The 17,697-nt window shown below is 33.6% G+C and overlaps 1 protein-coding gene across 1 annotated transcript; it reads left to right on the top strand.

Annotated features, from left to right (window-relative positions):
* The first annotated feature begins 12,496 nt into the window (after positions 1-12,496).
* LOC147393117 (coniferyl alcohol acyltransferase-like) lies at positions 12,497-16,975 on the top strand. Its single transcript, XM_086456577.1, has 2 exons — positions 12,497-12,966; positions 15,913-16,975. The coding sequence occupies exons 1-2, from the start codon at positions 12,559-12,561 to the stop codon at positions 16,870-16,872; spliced, it is 1,368 nt and encodes a 455-aa protein (XP_086312703.1). The 5' UTR covers positions 12,497-12,558; the 3' UTR covers positions 16,873-16,975.
* Positions 16,976-17,697: the final 722 nt, after the last annotated feature.

Genomic DNA, 17,697 nt, shown 5'->3' with positions numbered 1-17,697 from the left:
ATATATTGGGTTGTATAATAATGGTAGTGATGTATATGACACTATGTATTCATGGGCCACATTACATAAAGTATCAAAAATATTTTTAAAGAATGTATTTAAAAATTAAAAGTTTGAATTTAAATAAAGATTAAAACTTTTGAATAACAGTAACCTTTATTTAAGTTTGACTTTTTTTTGTTTGTTTGTATGAAAATAATTAAAATGCTTTAACAATGAAGTCAGGTAACATTGTAACAATTTTTATGCCAAATATACTATGTAAGTGTGGAAGGAAAGTGGAACATCCCTTTTTTTTTTTTTTATAGGTAAAATCATAATTTAATTCAGACCGCATGTTATTACAATTTAATGGTGTGAGATCATTAGCATTATTATTGTAAAATTATAATTATTTCTTATCATCTCATAGATATGAAATGAGAATTATAATAATCATCATTAGGGGAATTCACAACTTTGCTCAAGTATAACATTTCTGAGGTGTTCGTATTTTTTTCCTAATTTAATTTGGTATATTTTAAATCCATGCTTATTAGCAACCAACTATAATATATAAGAATCCAAATATAAAAGATTTGTTCACTAATCATTCAAACAAGGTTAGTATAAAAATAAAATCAAAAAATCAAATTACAATAGTGCTCTTGTAGGCAAATATTATTTAACAACACATTTTAAAAAAAACTGAGCGAGTTCTCAGATTTGATAAGCAGAATTGGGGAATGGTGGTCTCCTGAAATCTGATTTCATCTAAACATTGAATTAAAATTATAGAAATTAGAATTTTGATTTAAAATCGAACCAAAATTTTAATCAACACTATAGAAATTAGGATTACACAGCAAAATCAACAAAATATGCATAAAAATCTAGGGTTTAGGGATTGATTTGTGAGAAAAATTAACAAAATATGTAGGAAAACATATCTTAATTTTTGGGAGGCCGAGATCATATCAGATCTGTTTAGATTGAACCCTCACGCATTTGAGAGATCAATAGAGAGAGAGAGATTGATAGAAAAAGAGAGATCTATGGTGAGGTAAAGAGATCGGTGAGATCAACAGAGATGAGAGACAGCGAGAATAGTGAGATCAGTGGAGAAAGAGATAGAGGCTTGAGATCTGTTTCAAACGAGATCTTCGAGTATGAGACAAAAACTTTGTTTTTAAACTTGAGATCTGTTTAAAATGAAATCTTTGAGTATGAGACAGAGGCTTCGTTTTCGAGCTTAAGAAAGAGATAATTTTCGAGAGAGAGAGAGAGAGAGAGATCAGCGGAGATGAGAGAGAGAGAGAGTCAGTGAAAGAGTGAGTATGAGTAAGGATATTTGATTTTGTAAAATAAAAGACTTTATAGGGACAATCAAACTTTGACCATCACTAAATTTTTTTTGCTGTAGCCCTCTTTTCCTGTAGTGGATCATCGTCATTATGATGATTATCACATTATCATCACCATCGTCATCATTGTAATTATGAATATTTTGCTCATCGTCACCATCCTTAAATCATCCTCATTATCGTTGTTATCCTCTTTTGAAAGGATTGAAGATGACTAATTTTTGAAAGAAAAAGTAGATTGTTTAGATCATTTTTCATTACTTCATAAAAGAATATCAAGGCCAAGGGATATGTCATCGAGTTTAAGATAAAGGGATATATCTTATTTGTTCATCAAAACGTGGAGTGGTCACCTCTCTCAATTGAAGGAAGGTTCCTTTAAAGCTTTTAAAGTTATTTGAAAGGGTAGTTTGGATATTTTAGAGAAAAACAATTCAGAATGTACTTTTGAGGATAATTTTTCAAAAATTGTGTCCCGAACGGTACACATGTTATGTGTGGGGATTTTTCGATAAAGATTTTCTAAAAAAAAGTGGCTCGAGAGTCATTTTTCCAAAAAGAAAGTCTTTCATCTTTATCTTATCTACTCGTTTTAAGATATTCTATTTAAATTTATATATTAAAAAAATAAAAAATAAAAATAACTCAAATGCACTCATGTTGGAGGATTTTAAAAAAAATGGTTAATTTCTAGATTTAAAAAAAATATATCTTGGAACATTCAAGAAAAAAAAAAAAAAAAGAAAAAAAAAATCTATTAAATCTTGTGTGTGTGTGTGTGTGTGTGTCAATGGGTACCCATCTAATTGGCCATGAAATCAAAAATCCTAATTTCAATTCCTTTTGTATTAGAATATATTAGAGTTGGATCTAAAATGGAATCCAACGGATAAGAATTGGAACCGTTGGATTCTATAAGAATAATAGAAGACATTAAATTTTTTCGGTTATTAAAAATAAAATAACTCTTGCTTCTATATGGGTAATCTCTAACGTGTCTGTTACGAACGGGTAGCATCAAACTATTCTTTAATAAAGAATAATCATTCACTTTCTCAAGTCAAAAGAATCATTCCCCTTTTATTAGGTGAAGCCAAACCCCCTTGACGGACTTGACAATCTGATCACTCGTCCCTTGATTGACTTGACCATCCAATTCGTCTCCTAAGTCTGTTTCTCACCTTGAGAGGGTGAGCCTTCATTTTTCTTTCCCTTTCCTTTCCTTTGTGACATCCAAAATCCATTCCCACTAGGAGTTGTTTCACATGAGATGAATTTATAGGGTCTTCAACTGGTTTCTTTTGAACCCAAACAATAATTTATTAACTCTAGGGATTGTTATGTTTATCTAGTGTGCAGCTGTCCACATCTAGTCCCAGGTTTTGCAACAAATGGTGTATTATATTGTCTCCAACTTACTTCGGGAGGAAGAAAAATGGACCATCACCTAACAAACTTTGGAGATATATATATACACCCCTGTCAAATTGGTGATATTATCTTTACCCCATTCTAAAATTCAAGATTAGGTAAAACTCCCTTTGTCCTAGCATTTTCTTGATAATTAGACGGTGAAATTTTGATGTTTGCAAAATGTTCTTCAAAATTTGGAGAACAAAAATTCAAAATTTTATGATTAAATCATCTAAGAAATTAAAAATAACATTGACTTATAGTGAGGGGGGACTTAATCTTACTTTTTCGCAAGGGGCTAAACTTAATATCACTAAGTTAACATGGGGGTATGTATATATGGGTAGCGTTCTTTTGACAAAATCCTAAACAACATTCTAGACAAAATTTTGTCTTATATGGCTAAAAAGTTTCAGAATGGACTAATTTTTTGCGATGATGATTTCTATAGTCAGTAAATCATCCTTACAAAAAATCAGTCAATTCTAAAACTTTTAACCCCATGAAAAGTGATTACAAACTAATGGTAAAAATTGACAGTTCACAATTCTTCATCTTATAAATTAGGGTTAGAAATTTTAGAATTAGCTGATTTTTTGTGAAGATGATTTTCTCACGTTCTTTTGATAAAATCCGAGACAACATTCTAGACAAAGCTTTTTGTCTTATATGGGCTAAAATTTTCATAATGGACTGATTTTTTTGTGAGGATGATCTACTGACTATAAATATCATCCTCGCAAAAACTTAGTCCACTATGAAATTTTTAGCCTATATAAGACAAAAGGCTTTTTCTAAAATGTTGTCTAGGATTTTGTCAAAGGATATATATATATATAGAGAGAGAGAGAGAGAGAGAGAGAGAGAGAGAGAGAAAGAAAGAGTAGCATTCTTTTGACAAAACCCTAGACACCATTCTGAACAAAGCATGTTGTCTTATATGGGCTAAAAGTTTCAAAATGAGCTGATTTTTTGTGGGGATGATCTGTATGATGTGGAGAACATCCTCACCAAAAATAAGCTCAATTTGAAACCTGTAAATCCATCAAAATTATTTTAGAATTGTGAATCATTGATTTTTTATCATAAATTTGTAAACCACTTTTGATGGACTTAGAAGTTTCATATTGGGCTGATTTTTTTTAGGATGATCTCTTAATCATAGAGATCATCCTCACAAAAAATCAGCTCAATTTAAGACTTCTAAGACACATAAGACAAAAGTTTTGTTAGCGTTTTGTCATCCTAAGACTGCCAGTCGAACGTCACCCCCATAAATATATATAGGATGATGTTTGGCTAATAAAACCTTTGTCCTATGTGGCTTATAAATTTTGGTTTGAATTGATTTTTTGTGAGGATGATCTACTCACCTCCTCACAAAAAATAAGCTCAATTTGAAACCTGTAAATCCATCAAAATTATTTTAGAATTGTGAATCATTGATTTTTTATCATAAATTTGTAAATCACTTTTGATGGACTTAGAAGTTTCATATTGGGCTGATTTTTTTTAGGATGATCTCCTAATCATAGCGATCATCCTCACAAAAAAATTAATTTAATCTGAAACCTTTAAGCCACACAGTACCAACCCCCCCCCCCCCCCAAAAAAAAATGTGTGTTATTTTGTTTTAAAGTTGTGACGATATCTCAATTGTTCATAAAGCTCTACATGATAGTACAAGAAATAATTACTACACACTAAGAGGATCCCTACCATTGAAAATTGAAAATTTTCTAAAACAGTAGATTATTCATTTTAATTTCTGCAATAGTAAATTACATTATTGTTTTGGAAATTTTTATTTAATTTTTTGATAAATTGGGGAACAAAATTATTGCCTTATAAGCGAATTTTTTTTTAACTGTTTTACTGAAATTAGAATGGGGGAAAGTATTTATTATTTTATAGAGTAAGAATGTTTTTCCTACTTTAGTCAAACTTTTTAATTTTAGAAATGGTAACTTACCATTTTCGAAATAAAAATGAATTATTCACTACTTTGAGAAAATTTCAATTTTTGAATACATTTTTGAGAATTTTCCTTTTGGTATAAATGTCAATCCTTCATATCACTTTTTTTTAACCATCGGGATTAAAATTATAAATCATTGACCTTGACGTTTGAACACAAATCCTCGAGATCAACATTCAAATTATCTAGATCAATCTTGTAACAATCAATGGTGACCACATTTCAATATGAATCATGGAGATCTATGATTCAAATTGTTGAGATTGACAATTTGAATGTGTTCAATCAATGCTTTGGATCATCAGTCTTGCTCTTTGAGTTTTTCATTTTATTGAGAATTAAGTTGCTGAATAGTCTAATAGTTTAGTAACTCCCTAACTGTCCATCGATCTAAATATAATTATAAAAACACCATATGAATTAATAAGGGCAACCCACACATAATTGAATTGTTTTATCTTATATGAGTTAAAAGTTTCAAAATGAGCTGATTTTTTGTGGGGATGATCTGTATGATGTGGAGAACATCCTCACCAAAAATCAGCCCAGTCCGAAAGTTTCTAATCCCATAAAAAATGGTTTACAAAAAAAAGTTGACGATTTACGATTCTTGAACTTGTTTTGATGGGATTAGAAACTTTGCAATGGACTGATATTTTGTGAAGATGATCTCTGTAACACCCCAGATTTTCAACTCATATCTCGAGGAAATTAAATGGTGAGATTTGGAGGAAAATATCGAAGGAGAAACTTAGAGTAAAATACTCGAATATTGTTATGATTAATTTAAAGGAAAATCGACTTCGCCATGAGATTCAAAAGGATCAAAATATATAAATTAGCCTGTAAGCAAGTTCGAATTCGAGTTCGGATAAAAAAATTATAAAATCCTCGAATTTCGCGTTAAGTGGGACCCAAAATAGTAAAATTTCGTTAGAGCGAGAATCGAAAAGATTTGATGACACCGTTAAGTCCGCAACAAAAAATTATTCGAAATGGTATACTCACTTGTTAATTTCCGAGTCCGAATAGTTAAGTTACGATCGAAACTAGAAATGATCGAAAAATTACAAGTATGCCCTCAGTTTTGTTATAAAAGAAATCTGATTTTCTTTTATTTCATTCATTTCTGTTCTTCTCTAAAGAACCAAATGACAACCACTTTTCAACCCAAGGGTTTCGACCCATTTCCATCAAGTTTTAGCACGAACGAAGCCAAGTTGAACCTCGACGAAGAAGGCAATATTGTCAGTATTGTCGAGCTCTACATCCTCATCCCATCTAACCTTCATTTCCTTTTCTTTTCTCTTAGGCTCCCACCAAAAATCAGAAATAGGGGTTTTGATTTTACCCACTTGGAGTTCCACCTAGTTTGAAGAAGAGTGATCCATCGTTGTTGAGGAAGGAAGGACATCTCCATCGAGGGTTTCGCAACTAACCTGATAGTTGGGCCCCGAAATCGTTCAACCTCGAGTCCTTGCTGCAAATCTTTGATTTTCGAGTTAGTTAAGCATGTCCGACAACCACAAACAAGTAGGGGACTTTCAATTCTTATTGGTAACTTTAGATTTATGAAAATGTGCATTTAGGGATTTTTGTTGAAAATGAGTTTGATATTTGTGAATCGTAGAAAACTTTTGTTTAGTTTTAAAATTCATGGTAAAAGTAGTTGTTTTGATGGGTTTTATCGAAGTTTGATAACAAACTCGTGGGTGGGTCAAATAGTTCGAAGAATGGAAGAAGAATTCGAAAAGAGGATCGAAAACTCGAAGGTTCGAGTGAGGTTCAGGATTATCGGCGGGAAGGGTCAGTGCCACCAGCACCTACCGAAGGCATTCTGTTGTTCCCACTGACAGAATGAGATTTTTGCCATCGACGAAATCAAGAACCATGAGAAAATTTTATTTTGTCGACAGATGCCATCGGTCCCACTAACAGAAACTGTTCTCTTCATAACTGAGTTCTGACTTTTGCTTTGACCTCCCCATTGCCTATACTTGATTTCTTACCCTTCATTTCATTAAAAATATTTAAGTAAATTCGAATTTTGGTTTCTTTACCCCCCATTTCGGAACAATGAGAATGGTTTCAAAATTCAAATCTCAAAAGATCAAAATTCGAATTTTGGTTTCAAGAACAAAACATAAATTTCGACGTTTTCGGCAAATTTTTAAAATTGAATAACTTTCGCGTCACTTTGAATTAGGCTATGAAATTTATATGGTGTTGAATCTCGTGATCGAGGCCCTTCATTTCCAAAAACTCATTTTCAATTTCGAGAACTTTGAAAAATTGAGTTTCCAACACTTAGCTAAATTTTCACCAACTTTTACCATTTTGGCCAGCTTAGGTACCGTGCATCATGGGACCTCGTTTTGAAGAAACCTTGATGATTTTCAATTGAAAAGTCAAAAATGACTTTGAAAGATTGAAAATGAATGATTTGATTCAAAAAGACGAAAAATGAAAATATCGAAAGAATGGGGAAAGGGATGAAACGGTAAAATGTCAAAATCACACCCGAGAGGTGATGTCTGTCTTTTACATTGTATGTTGTGTGTAGGTTGGTGAAAGGATATCCAGGTTATTAATGAAAGGGTTGCATGTTTATTTAAGATTATGTTAGCGCATGCGTTAAGTACTATTATTTATTTTTAGGCTGGGTGGCCACAGTTGCATGGTAGGAACTGGATATCAATTCTCCTTGTTCTGTTAATTTCTCTTTTGTTTTAAATGAAAAATCATATATATACGTAGCTATTTTGTGAGTTGTTAAGGGTTTGTGAATGCTTGAAGGGATAGTGTGTCACATCATCAGGAATGGTGCACTATCCTGGGATGTACGGTAGGGACCACCAAGCTCATACGTGGTATGGGACGTGTATGAGAATGGAGTTACAACTGGAATCCGGGTCCATTCCTTTCTTATCTTTACCAGTGAACGTATATTGTAAAGGTGGTCGTATACGAGTAGAGTGCTATTTTGGGAATCACATGCACGCCTGATAGGCATAGACGAAGATGATTGGTCAGTGATCACTAACACTCTAGTAGTAGTCGAACGTTCTGACACATCGAAAAGAGACCTATTACTTACGGTCAAGTCAAACGGCCTGCCTGAGCCGGATAAATGGTCTCGCAAGCGTGGTAGATACGACCAACCACAAAATCAGGAACTAAAAGACAGATTTACGTAGTAACATCATGCCCCGACTGGGAGCGATCCAATCGTGAATCCCAACGCTCAAATTCCATTACTCTGCTACTTGTATTATGTATTTGTTGTTATATTTCGAATTATAAACTGCAAAGCATGTCTATTATTTCAATGTTGTCAACTGTATTTGCATAACAAGACAAATGTATAATGAGTATGAATGATTGATGTTATGTGTAACTTTTAAACTGTTTAGTTGCTTATCCCTGACCGTATGTACCAGTTAATCGTAGTTGCAATTGTAAAACTTGCATGTTTTGAAACGATGCAGTATGATTATTCGATCATGTTAGGGGAAGTTATTAGTAGGAATTGTTTGTGGACCTACTGGGTAACCATTGTTACTCACCTTTTCCTTCTATTTTTTTTAGTTGTAGAGCCGGTACTTGGGGAGGCGAGTGTTGAGCCATCAGTCGAGGAACATCTGGTTGGTCAGATCGACGACCAGTGTCCATTACCCGATGAGCATTAGGATTACCTCCCTTAGGAGTTTGTTCGTCCTGGGAAGTGTACATAGTATTTTGGGCCGAGTTTTAGGACTATGTTAGAGTGAGGATGGACTTTTGTAATCATATATATCTTTATTCCTTTTTGCGCAACTCTGATCTCGCTTATGATGTTCGTAAAAAATTTTCGTCTTCCGCTTCTTATTCATTGTTGGTATATTGCTTTATACAGGATTGTTTGAAATTGGTTTATTAGGTTTGAATTCCGTGAAACGTTAACATAAACAGATGAGACCTTGCCGAAATTTCGAGGCGCCACTTAATGCCTCGAGGTGGCCTTGGGATTTGTGTTAGCGTTTGGCGGGACGCCACAATCTCCTTATCATAGAAATCATCCTCATCAAAAATCAGCTCACTCCAAAACTTTTAAGTCATATAAGACAAAAAAAATAAAAATTAACTAGGATGTGAGTTGCAATTATTAATTTGAGGGGTCTTTTATAATTACTTGTTAAAGCAAGTTATTAAAATGTTGGACAGTCCAGCGTTTTAACTATTCTAAAGGCATTTTTGGTAAAGCAATGAATTTGATAACATATTAAAATGTTGAACAGTCCAGCATGTTACTAAAATGCTGGACAATCTAGTGACTTAATTCATTTTTAGTAATTTTAAAATTTTTTTTTTTTTTTTTTTTGTAAATATTAAAATATTTAATTCTCTTTTAGTAATTTTCCTAAGATTTTGTTAAGAGGCAGTCCCAAATCTAAGGTTAAATTCAAAAATAGATTCCCCTCAAGGTCTATTACGTAATTTTTTCTTAAATTTGAATTATCAGTCTGGGTGATTTGAGTCATTGGTAACGAGGTAACGAAGGGTATTAAGAAAGAAAGATTTTACCAAACAGTGTTGTTAAGATACAGTCCCAAAAACTTAGGATGCATTTGAAAACACACTTACGTCAGGGTCTATTACGTAATTTTTCCTGAAATTTGAATCATCAACGATGATTTGAGTTCTGTCATTTTATTGAAGTGACTGGTGCATTAAGAAAGGGAGAATTTACTAACACAATTGTAGATAGAGTCGAGCTGAAGTGACATTGGATTACACGTCAGAAATGTAAAAATCTTAGTAAATCCAATGTCACCGTCAGCATTAGTGTTGTTAATGGTGCATTTAAAAACGCAATCCCCTTAAGAGTCTATTAAGCAATTTTCCCTTAAATTCGAATCATCAAATTTAGTAAAGTAAAGCATGTCAATCAGGCTAATTAATAGGCACAGGTAAAGACAAAAGGCATCAAATTAATGGAGGGGTTCCAATCTGAAGTTGAAGTTTCTCTATGGGTTTAATTAGTAGGAAAGGATTAGTTTTTCCAAACATGAAGCTTTCTTTGGTTATTTTTTATGCTTGCACCCAAAAAGAAAGCAAATAAATATTTAAGCTAGCGTGACTAACTTAATCACGCTTCCAATCTTACTAACGCTTGTGGGGTTGATGTGGATTGTCAGGTTGGCCAAATAACACCACAGTTAAAAAACAAGATTTAAAAAAAATATATATAGTATTTTTTGGCTTGATTGTAGGTTTTAAAAATTGACAACCACTCAACGTCCAAATATAAAATTCAAATCCACTGAAAATTATTTTTTTAATTTTTTTTACTTTATATCCCTGAGGAATCCAAGTCATATTTTTTTTATGCCACAAGGAAGTACAACAAGGGAACTTTCCTGACTAAGTTAGGAAAGATTTTTCTAAAACATGTTCCCACTTCCCTATGCAAGCCATAAACATGATTACAACATCTCCAATAGCAATGTTATAATTACCTTTTTCAATTCCAGTTTTTTAAAATTATGATTTAAAATTTTGTTTTATTTCATAATGTTTTGTATGGAACATTTCAAATTTTTACCATGTCACGATGAAACCAAATTGGAACTGAAACATTCCAAATTCTTACCTTTTTTTCTTTGGAGGAAAATAGATTTGGGGTTAGAAAAGTCTGAGCCAGACACTTGATGGAAGGATCTTTGAGAGGAGAACGAGAAATTTGAAAGAGAGATTCGAGCGAGTGTTTTGCCAGAGGAAATATAGGGAGAGAAAAATTTGGAGAGAGTGATCTGAGATAGAGAGAGATCAAAAGAGGGGTATCTACGTTTTGCATCGTCGTTGTCTCTCGAATCCTTTATATGTTTTACCTTTCACATTGGTGTTCTCGAAAAGACTGGATCATTTTAAACTAGTCCCCCATGTTGTGGTAAATATTTCATGTATCCTTGTGCTTTTAAATTGATGACATACCCTTTGACCATGGTCTAGTGATAAAGAATTTTTAAAAAAATCTTGTTACTGTCTCAAATGTTTCAGTATTGTTTTAATTTTTGAAAAATTTAAACACTAGATCGATATGAATTTTAAATTACATTTGAATAATAAAGTGAAAAAATGTTTTATTTGACACATGCCTCTCTAATACTTTACATCAAAAAGATGTTATTGATATGTTTTAGATGACAATTTTGTAAAAAAATATAAAGAATGAAAAACATAAATTAGGCTTTTGGATGGTAATTTGATTTAAATGCACTTTTTTCTGCGTAAAAGATAATTTAACAAATTTCAAATATTTTAAAAATAATGCTAAATGTAACAATACTTTTAGCATATATTTAATTTTAGAGACCATATGTGCCTACATTGAAGGTAGAGCTCTTATGGGAGACCATTCCAAAATTTGGAATTGCCACCAAAATGTGAGACGCAGTTGGAGATGCTCTTAGATTACATAACAATGTAGACCACTAAATTGGAAGAACTTCAAAGAAAAAATATAAAGATATAATTTTTCATTATTATTTGGATTTAGATTTTCAATTTTCACGTTTAGTGGAGCCATTATTTTTTCAAACCTTTGAGCAATCTAAAAAAAAGCCATTGTTTTTCAAGGAGTTACCAAAAAGTGTTGTGAAATCATCATACTTTCAAGACAATACACATTTCTAGACTATAAAATAAAATAAAACGTTTTTGATTGAAAAGTTAATTTTTAAACGATTAAAAAGTTATTATTAAATATCATAAATGTCTTTGATATTAATATTGTGCAAAATACCAATTTTGACCATCTTATCCTAAGGCTTGAAATACTCCTATTTTTCCCCTTAAAACTTATCACATCTTCAGTCGTTGATTTTTTTTTCTTTCTTCAAAATAATCATTAAGATGGTATATCTACTTCAACCTTCAAACCTTAAGGAAATATATGATTTTTTGGAAAGTAAAAAATGATAGACTTTTGAGTAAGAAAATATAGGATTTTCTTCAAAGGATTAAGTCAATGTTGTAAATAATGGATTAAAGATAAGAGTTCTACTACATTTATTAAGTTAGTAAGAATTCCACCTTGGTAAGGGTCCTTGGACTTACCTTGTGGCATCCAAAAGGATGATCTGATGCTTTAAGGTTGTAGAAGAAAAATTCTATGAACTTCAAAAAAATTCCCCATAAATTTTATTTTTCATCGTTGAATTTTAATTTTAAGTCTGGGAGTTATGTGAAACTTCAATAGCTGTTCATCTTAAAACTTTGGATGAGACTAAAGAGATTTTTTTATTTTTTATCTGAGTTTTGGATTAAACTTAGAGGGCGGTGATGTTAGATTGCTAATGTGGTAATCCATTTGAGAAAAACGACCATTAATAAGGCTTAAAATCTTTCTATCTTAATGAGGAAAGTGTTTTGCTTAAAGATAATTAAAAGTAATTTGCCATGTAAATTAAATAGTCAGGAGAAGATAGAATTTAGAGAAAAAATTGAGGGTTTTTAAGTTATAGATTAAAGATAAGGATATTTAGGTCATCTACAATTAATCTATATAAGAGAAGACCCAGGACAAGTCAGTCAATTTGGAAACATACTGATAAATCGGTCCACGTAGCCTAACTTCAGAAAATTATTGGACAGTGACTTCATGACTTTGACTTCAATTATCACCATCCCTAGAAGCTATCAACTCAAGGTTTAAGCTCCTATAAATATACCCTCACCTCCTTCCGTGTTCTTCACCCTCAAAAACCATCCTTCATCTCTCTCTCTCTCTCTCTCTGTTGCTTGTGTTTGTCTTTTTGTTCCTCTTAATACATATCTTGAGACATGGGTGGCAGCGAATTTACAGTTTCAATAAACAGGAAACAAGTGGTGGCCGCATTGTTGCCCTTGCAAAACCACTACCTAGCACTGTCTAACCTAGACTTGCTCTTGCCACCTATAGACGTTAGTGTTTTCTTTTGTTATAAGAAGCCCAACAACTTCACCTTCCCATCCATTCTTAGTGTCCTCAAGAAATCCTTGGCTCAAACTCTCGTTTCATTCTACGTATTAGCTGGAGAAATCGTGCCCAACTCCATTGGTGAGCCACAACTTCTCTGCAACAACCGAGGGGTAGATTTCATTGAAGCTTATGCTGATGTGAAGCTCAAGGAACTTGAGTTATACAATCCTGATGCCAGCATTGAAGGGAGGCTAGTGCCCAAGAAGAAGAAAGGCGTGCTATGCGTTCAGGTGAGACCATGGTTTCAAAATATGACTTGCCCGAGTCATCTTAATGTTGTTTGTAAATAAAATGAGACTGTTATACCCCAGCTTGGGTGTGTCATACCCCTGTTAAGGCCTGTGACCTGCTTATATTCATAATTCTCCCCCTCTCCGATAGATCAGTCTTTTGGAGTAGTTGGTTGCTTAACATGGTATCAGAGCACTAGGTTTGTATGGGTCATGTATGAGTTCGGGTTGATTCTTTCCACCCTTATGGGTGAAGGGAGTGTTGAGTGTACATTTTCCTCGACTCTTGGGTATGTCGTACTCTAGTTAAGGCCTGTGACCCGCTTATATTCATAGTTCTCCACCTCTCCGGCATATCGGTCTTTTGAAGTAATTGGTTGACTAATAGAGACCCCATGAACAAGTTCTCCCTTATCTCCCTCTCATTCCTTTTCTTTTTCTTCCTCTTTCTATTTTAGAATTTGTACCGAATCTTTAATCTCATCCAAGATAACTTAGACCAACGTCTCATCTAATATAACAAAGACATCTCATCCTGTCCAAGATAATCAAGACGAACGTCTCATCCAATACAACAAATATCTCGTCTCATCCAAGAAAACCGTCGAACGTCTTATTTATATAACAGAGAAGTCTTGCCAAGTCATCTCAATATCATTCATGAATGAGAGGAGACGAAATTCCGAGGTTTGAAAGTTAACCATGGGTGGGATGATTTTTCTATTAGAAGAAAAGATAGAAAAGGGTATATATGTAATTGGAAGTGCATGGGGAGGATAAAAATGGACCTTAAAGCGCAACCACCTCTGCTTTGTTAATTTTCTTATAAAGGCTTAAAACAAAGTTCAGGTGAGAAGGAGATGCACCATTTTTTTATTAGAAGAATAGCTAGAAATGGGTATATAGGTGATTAGATGTGCATGGGCAGAGTAAAAGTGGAATTTAAATCACAACAACCTCTGACTTGTTTCCTTAAGCTGTGTTTGACTGTTTGTCCGTCAAAGTATTGAAGGAAATTGACCAGTTTCCCTGCAAATGGAGAACTACTTTGTAATTTACTTAAAAGGGATATTTTGTGCCTTTTTTAAAGTTAGAAAGTTCTTTTCTAGGAAAGCTAGTTCTGGATCCCATTGGATCGAATTAAACTCTTAGAGTCAAAATTTGGTCCAATGATACCAGGATTGCGTGAAACCCATTTTTATTTTAAAAAATCTGAAGAAACTTCATTTATTTATATATATAATTTATATACTTTCTGACATATTATGTAGTTGGGTCCTTATCACATCGGGACATGGTTGATCCAAAGCTGATCCAATAACACATCGATTCACATATATTTGCCTTGATCCAAACTTGAAGTTAATAGATGAGATTTTGTCTAATCCAATGAAGTTATGTCATGAGTTTAGATAAAGATGTATTTGTTTTTATTAGGAGAATAAGTGGAAATGGGTATATAGGTAATTAGACGTTTATGAGCAGGGTAAATGTGGAATTTAATTTGCAACGGCCACTGCTTTATTTCCTTGAACAAAGTGGTTGAAGGAAATTTACAAAACATCTTTGTAATTTACTTAAAACGAATAGTGGATGTTCTATGGGTGGACCCTAATTTCTCTAAGAGGTCTGTTATTTTTTTAAATTGAGGACATGTTCTTCCACCCTATATTTTTGATGACACGTCCTCTTGACCTCGGTCTTCTCTTATAAACTAATATGAAATATTATTTTAACATTGTTGTCATTGTCATCTTCATAATTATCATTAGTATCATTAACATCTCATCCAACAGGTTCAAGATGACTGATTTAACAAATAAAAATCAAGGATTTTAAGTCATTTTTCATTAGTCGAGGTCGAGGAGTTTGTCCTTGTTTTAAAACTTAGGTTATATCTAATTTTACAAAATGGGGCCTTGTATTCTGTAAAGGAGACGGTTCTTCCAAGGTTAAATCTTACATTCTTTGAAGTGGGCTGGTCGCTTCAAAATTTTTCCCATTTCGTATGAGTCCAAAGCGTAAAATTTATTAGTAGTTGTAGTTTGTTAATTAATTTAATTGAATGTTAAAATTTCCTTTGTAAATCTCTCATGGTGACTCAGCTATAAAACTTGCTGGAACAGACCCATCGAGTCAACTCGAAAACCCTGCCATGCTAGTTTGAAAATATACCTACCCAATTCAAAAAAGCCACTTTCAAAGCCCTTGATATTTCATATAAAAACCATCAAAACATCCTTTGATTTTTCTATAAAAAAGATCTATCCTTCTAAAGTTAGTAAACCTAATCAACTTTATCTTGAATCCATCAACTTCAATCTCTTAAAGAATTTTACTAATAAAACTATGAAACTCTTGAAGAAAATTCTTTTTATCTAAAGACCATCATCTTCTACAATCACAGAAATCCTATCTTGTTTGTGTGGTGTGATGGTTGAAGGAGATAGATCATCTTAAGGTTGAAGAGCAGGGGTCGGATTTAGAGTGGGGGCACTTTCCCCTGCAAGAGTTTTCAAATTCTATTGATTAATGTGCTATTACAACAGATTTTAGCGATGGATAAAGAAATCTGCCACTATTGCCCCAATAATTTTATTTCCACTCTTAATTGCCCCCCCCCCTCCTCCCCCAATCCTGGCTCCACCTTGCTGAAAAGGAGGGTTGCTGAAAAGGAGGGCTAGGATTATGATCACTGTGTGTGTTTCTTTTTTTCTTTTAAAATTAAATTCAAGGGTATTTGGTTAGAGATTCAAGATAGGAGCATTTCAAGTCATTAATATTTTACATTTACTTGTCTAAGTAGGCTTGTAAGTTTTCAACTTAATGGACATCTGAGTCGAGTTGAGTTGTTTAGAGTTTTAAAACTATGATCCATTTTATAAATTTTTCATTAATGAGATTGAAACACTTTCCTTCTTTCCCTTTTCTCTTTGTTGTGAACAGGCAACAGAGTTGCAATGCGGCAGCCTGGTCATTGCATGCACCATCGATCACCGAATAGCGGATGCCTACTCGACAAACATGTTCCTGGGTGCATGGGCAGACATTACACAAGCAAGACTAGTATCACTTGAACCATCTTTCGAAAGGTCATTTCTTAACCCACGTTTCCCCTCGTACTACAATGCCTCCCTCGACAACATTTATGTGCCTTTATCGACATTGTTGTCAACTACAACAAGACACCCAGAGCCTGAGCCCGAGTCTGATCATTATTGCATAGGCTGTATTTACTATATCACAGCCGAGAACATAAATCAGCTTCAATCACAGGCGAGCTCTAATGGCTGCAAGAGAAGCAAACTTGAATCCTTTAGTGCATTTTTGTGGCAGATAATCGCTAAAGGAGCGGGCGAAAATATCAAAAAATGCAAGATGGGTATAGTTGTAGATGGAAGGACTAGAATAATTAGGGAAGGATCTTCGCTAAGTAATTACTTTGGAAATGTACTCTCTATTCCTTATGGAGAGTTGAGTTCCTCGGATTTGAAGATAAAACCATTGAGTTGGGTAGCGGATGTCGTGGACGAGTTTTTGAAGCCAGCTATGACACAAGAGCATTTCTTGGGATTAATTGACTGGGTGGAGGCACACAGGCCAGAGCCTGCCGTAGCTGAAATATACTGCACACGGCGCGATGACGAAGTGGGGTTTGTAGTGTCATCAGGGCAACGTTTTCCAGTGTTGAAGATAGACTTTGGGTGGGGTACGCCAGTTTTGGGGTCCTACCATTTTCCTTGGGGTGGGGAGGCTGGATATGTGATGCCAATGCCAAGTCCTAGAGGAAATGGAGACTGGGTGGTTTACATGCACCTCTTGAAAGGACACATAGATTTAATAGAGACAGAGGTTGCTCATGTTTTAAGGCCCTTAACTTCTCAATATCTGAACTTAGCCGACTAAGTATATGTTTTAGTGCTTTAAGAATTGAACTTGACCAAAAATTTGTTCAATTGGTTGCTTTACCATCGGACCCTTGTTCAATTTATTTTGATTATTTATATTAATAAAGATCTTTCATTTACAATAATTTTTTTTGTTTGTTTTTTTAAATCCCTAAGGTGTCGATGAATTCAATCATCTTTTTAATAGACTTCTATACACTCTTGGCCATGAGATTGGTTTACACTTGGAATATATGTTGGGACGTTTTCTACTTGATAAGAAACGTGGGACAAACCCACTCCCTTTTTAAGCAAAATTAATATTTGGAAAACCTCCCTCATGATCTACACGTTGATGCAATTATTTAAAAAACCTAAGGGTGCAAGGAATTTGGAAAACTGTTATTTCATTTTATGTGGGTGTGATGTTCACCAACAAAAGAAGTAATGCTCATGTTCTCTAACTTCCACGATGGATGTAAGTGTAGAGAATTTTTCTATATATTAGACTGTCATCCCCCATCCTAGTTCGTACTCATAGAAATACACAAATGTATTATTTAAATTCTTATCGATCTTGGTCGTACTACAGGGCTTTTGGGGTAGTGTTGTCCCTATTTCTTTTGATTTCGCAGATTACACAAGGAAGAGAAGTAATCCTTGCAACTGGATTTATATTGATATCTCTTATTGTTGGTCCTTGCATTTTTATCAATGATATGTAAGTTTCAAACTACAAATATTTGTTTTCTAATTCAATGATTTGATTGTAGATTGAATGCCCAGATCCATAATATGGGTTGTTGATGTTCAACAATTGGTATCAGAGCACTAGTTTGCATTA

This window comes from Akebia trifoliata, chromosome 10, assembly GCF_017979445.1.
Source record: "Akebia trifoliata isolate Shusen 1 chromosome 10, ASM1797944v1, whole genome shotgun sequence".
NCBI classification, from domain to species: domain Eukaryota; kingdom Viridiplantae; phylum Streptophyta; class Magnoliopsida; order Ranunculales; family Lardizabalaceae; genus Akebia; species Akebia trifoliata.
The sequence above is the reverse complement of the archived record's forward strand: the minus strand, read 5'-3'. Positions and strand labels throughout refer to the sequence as shown.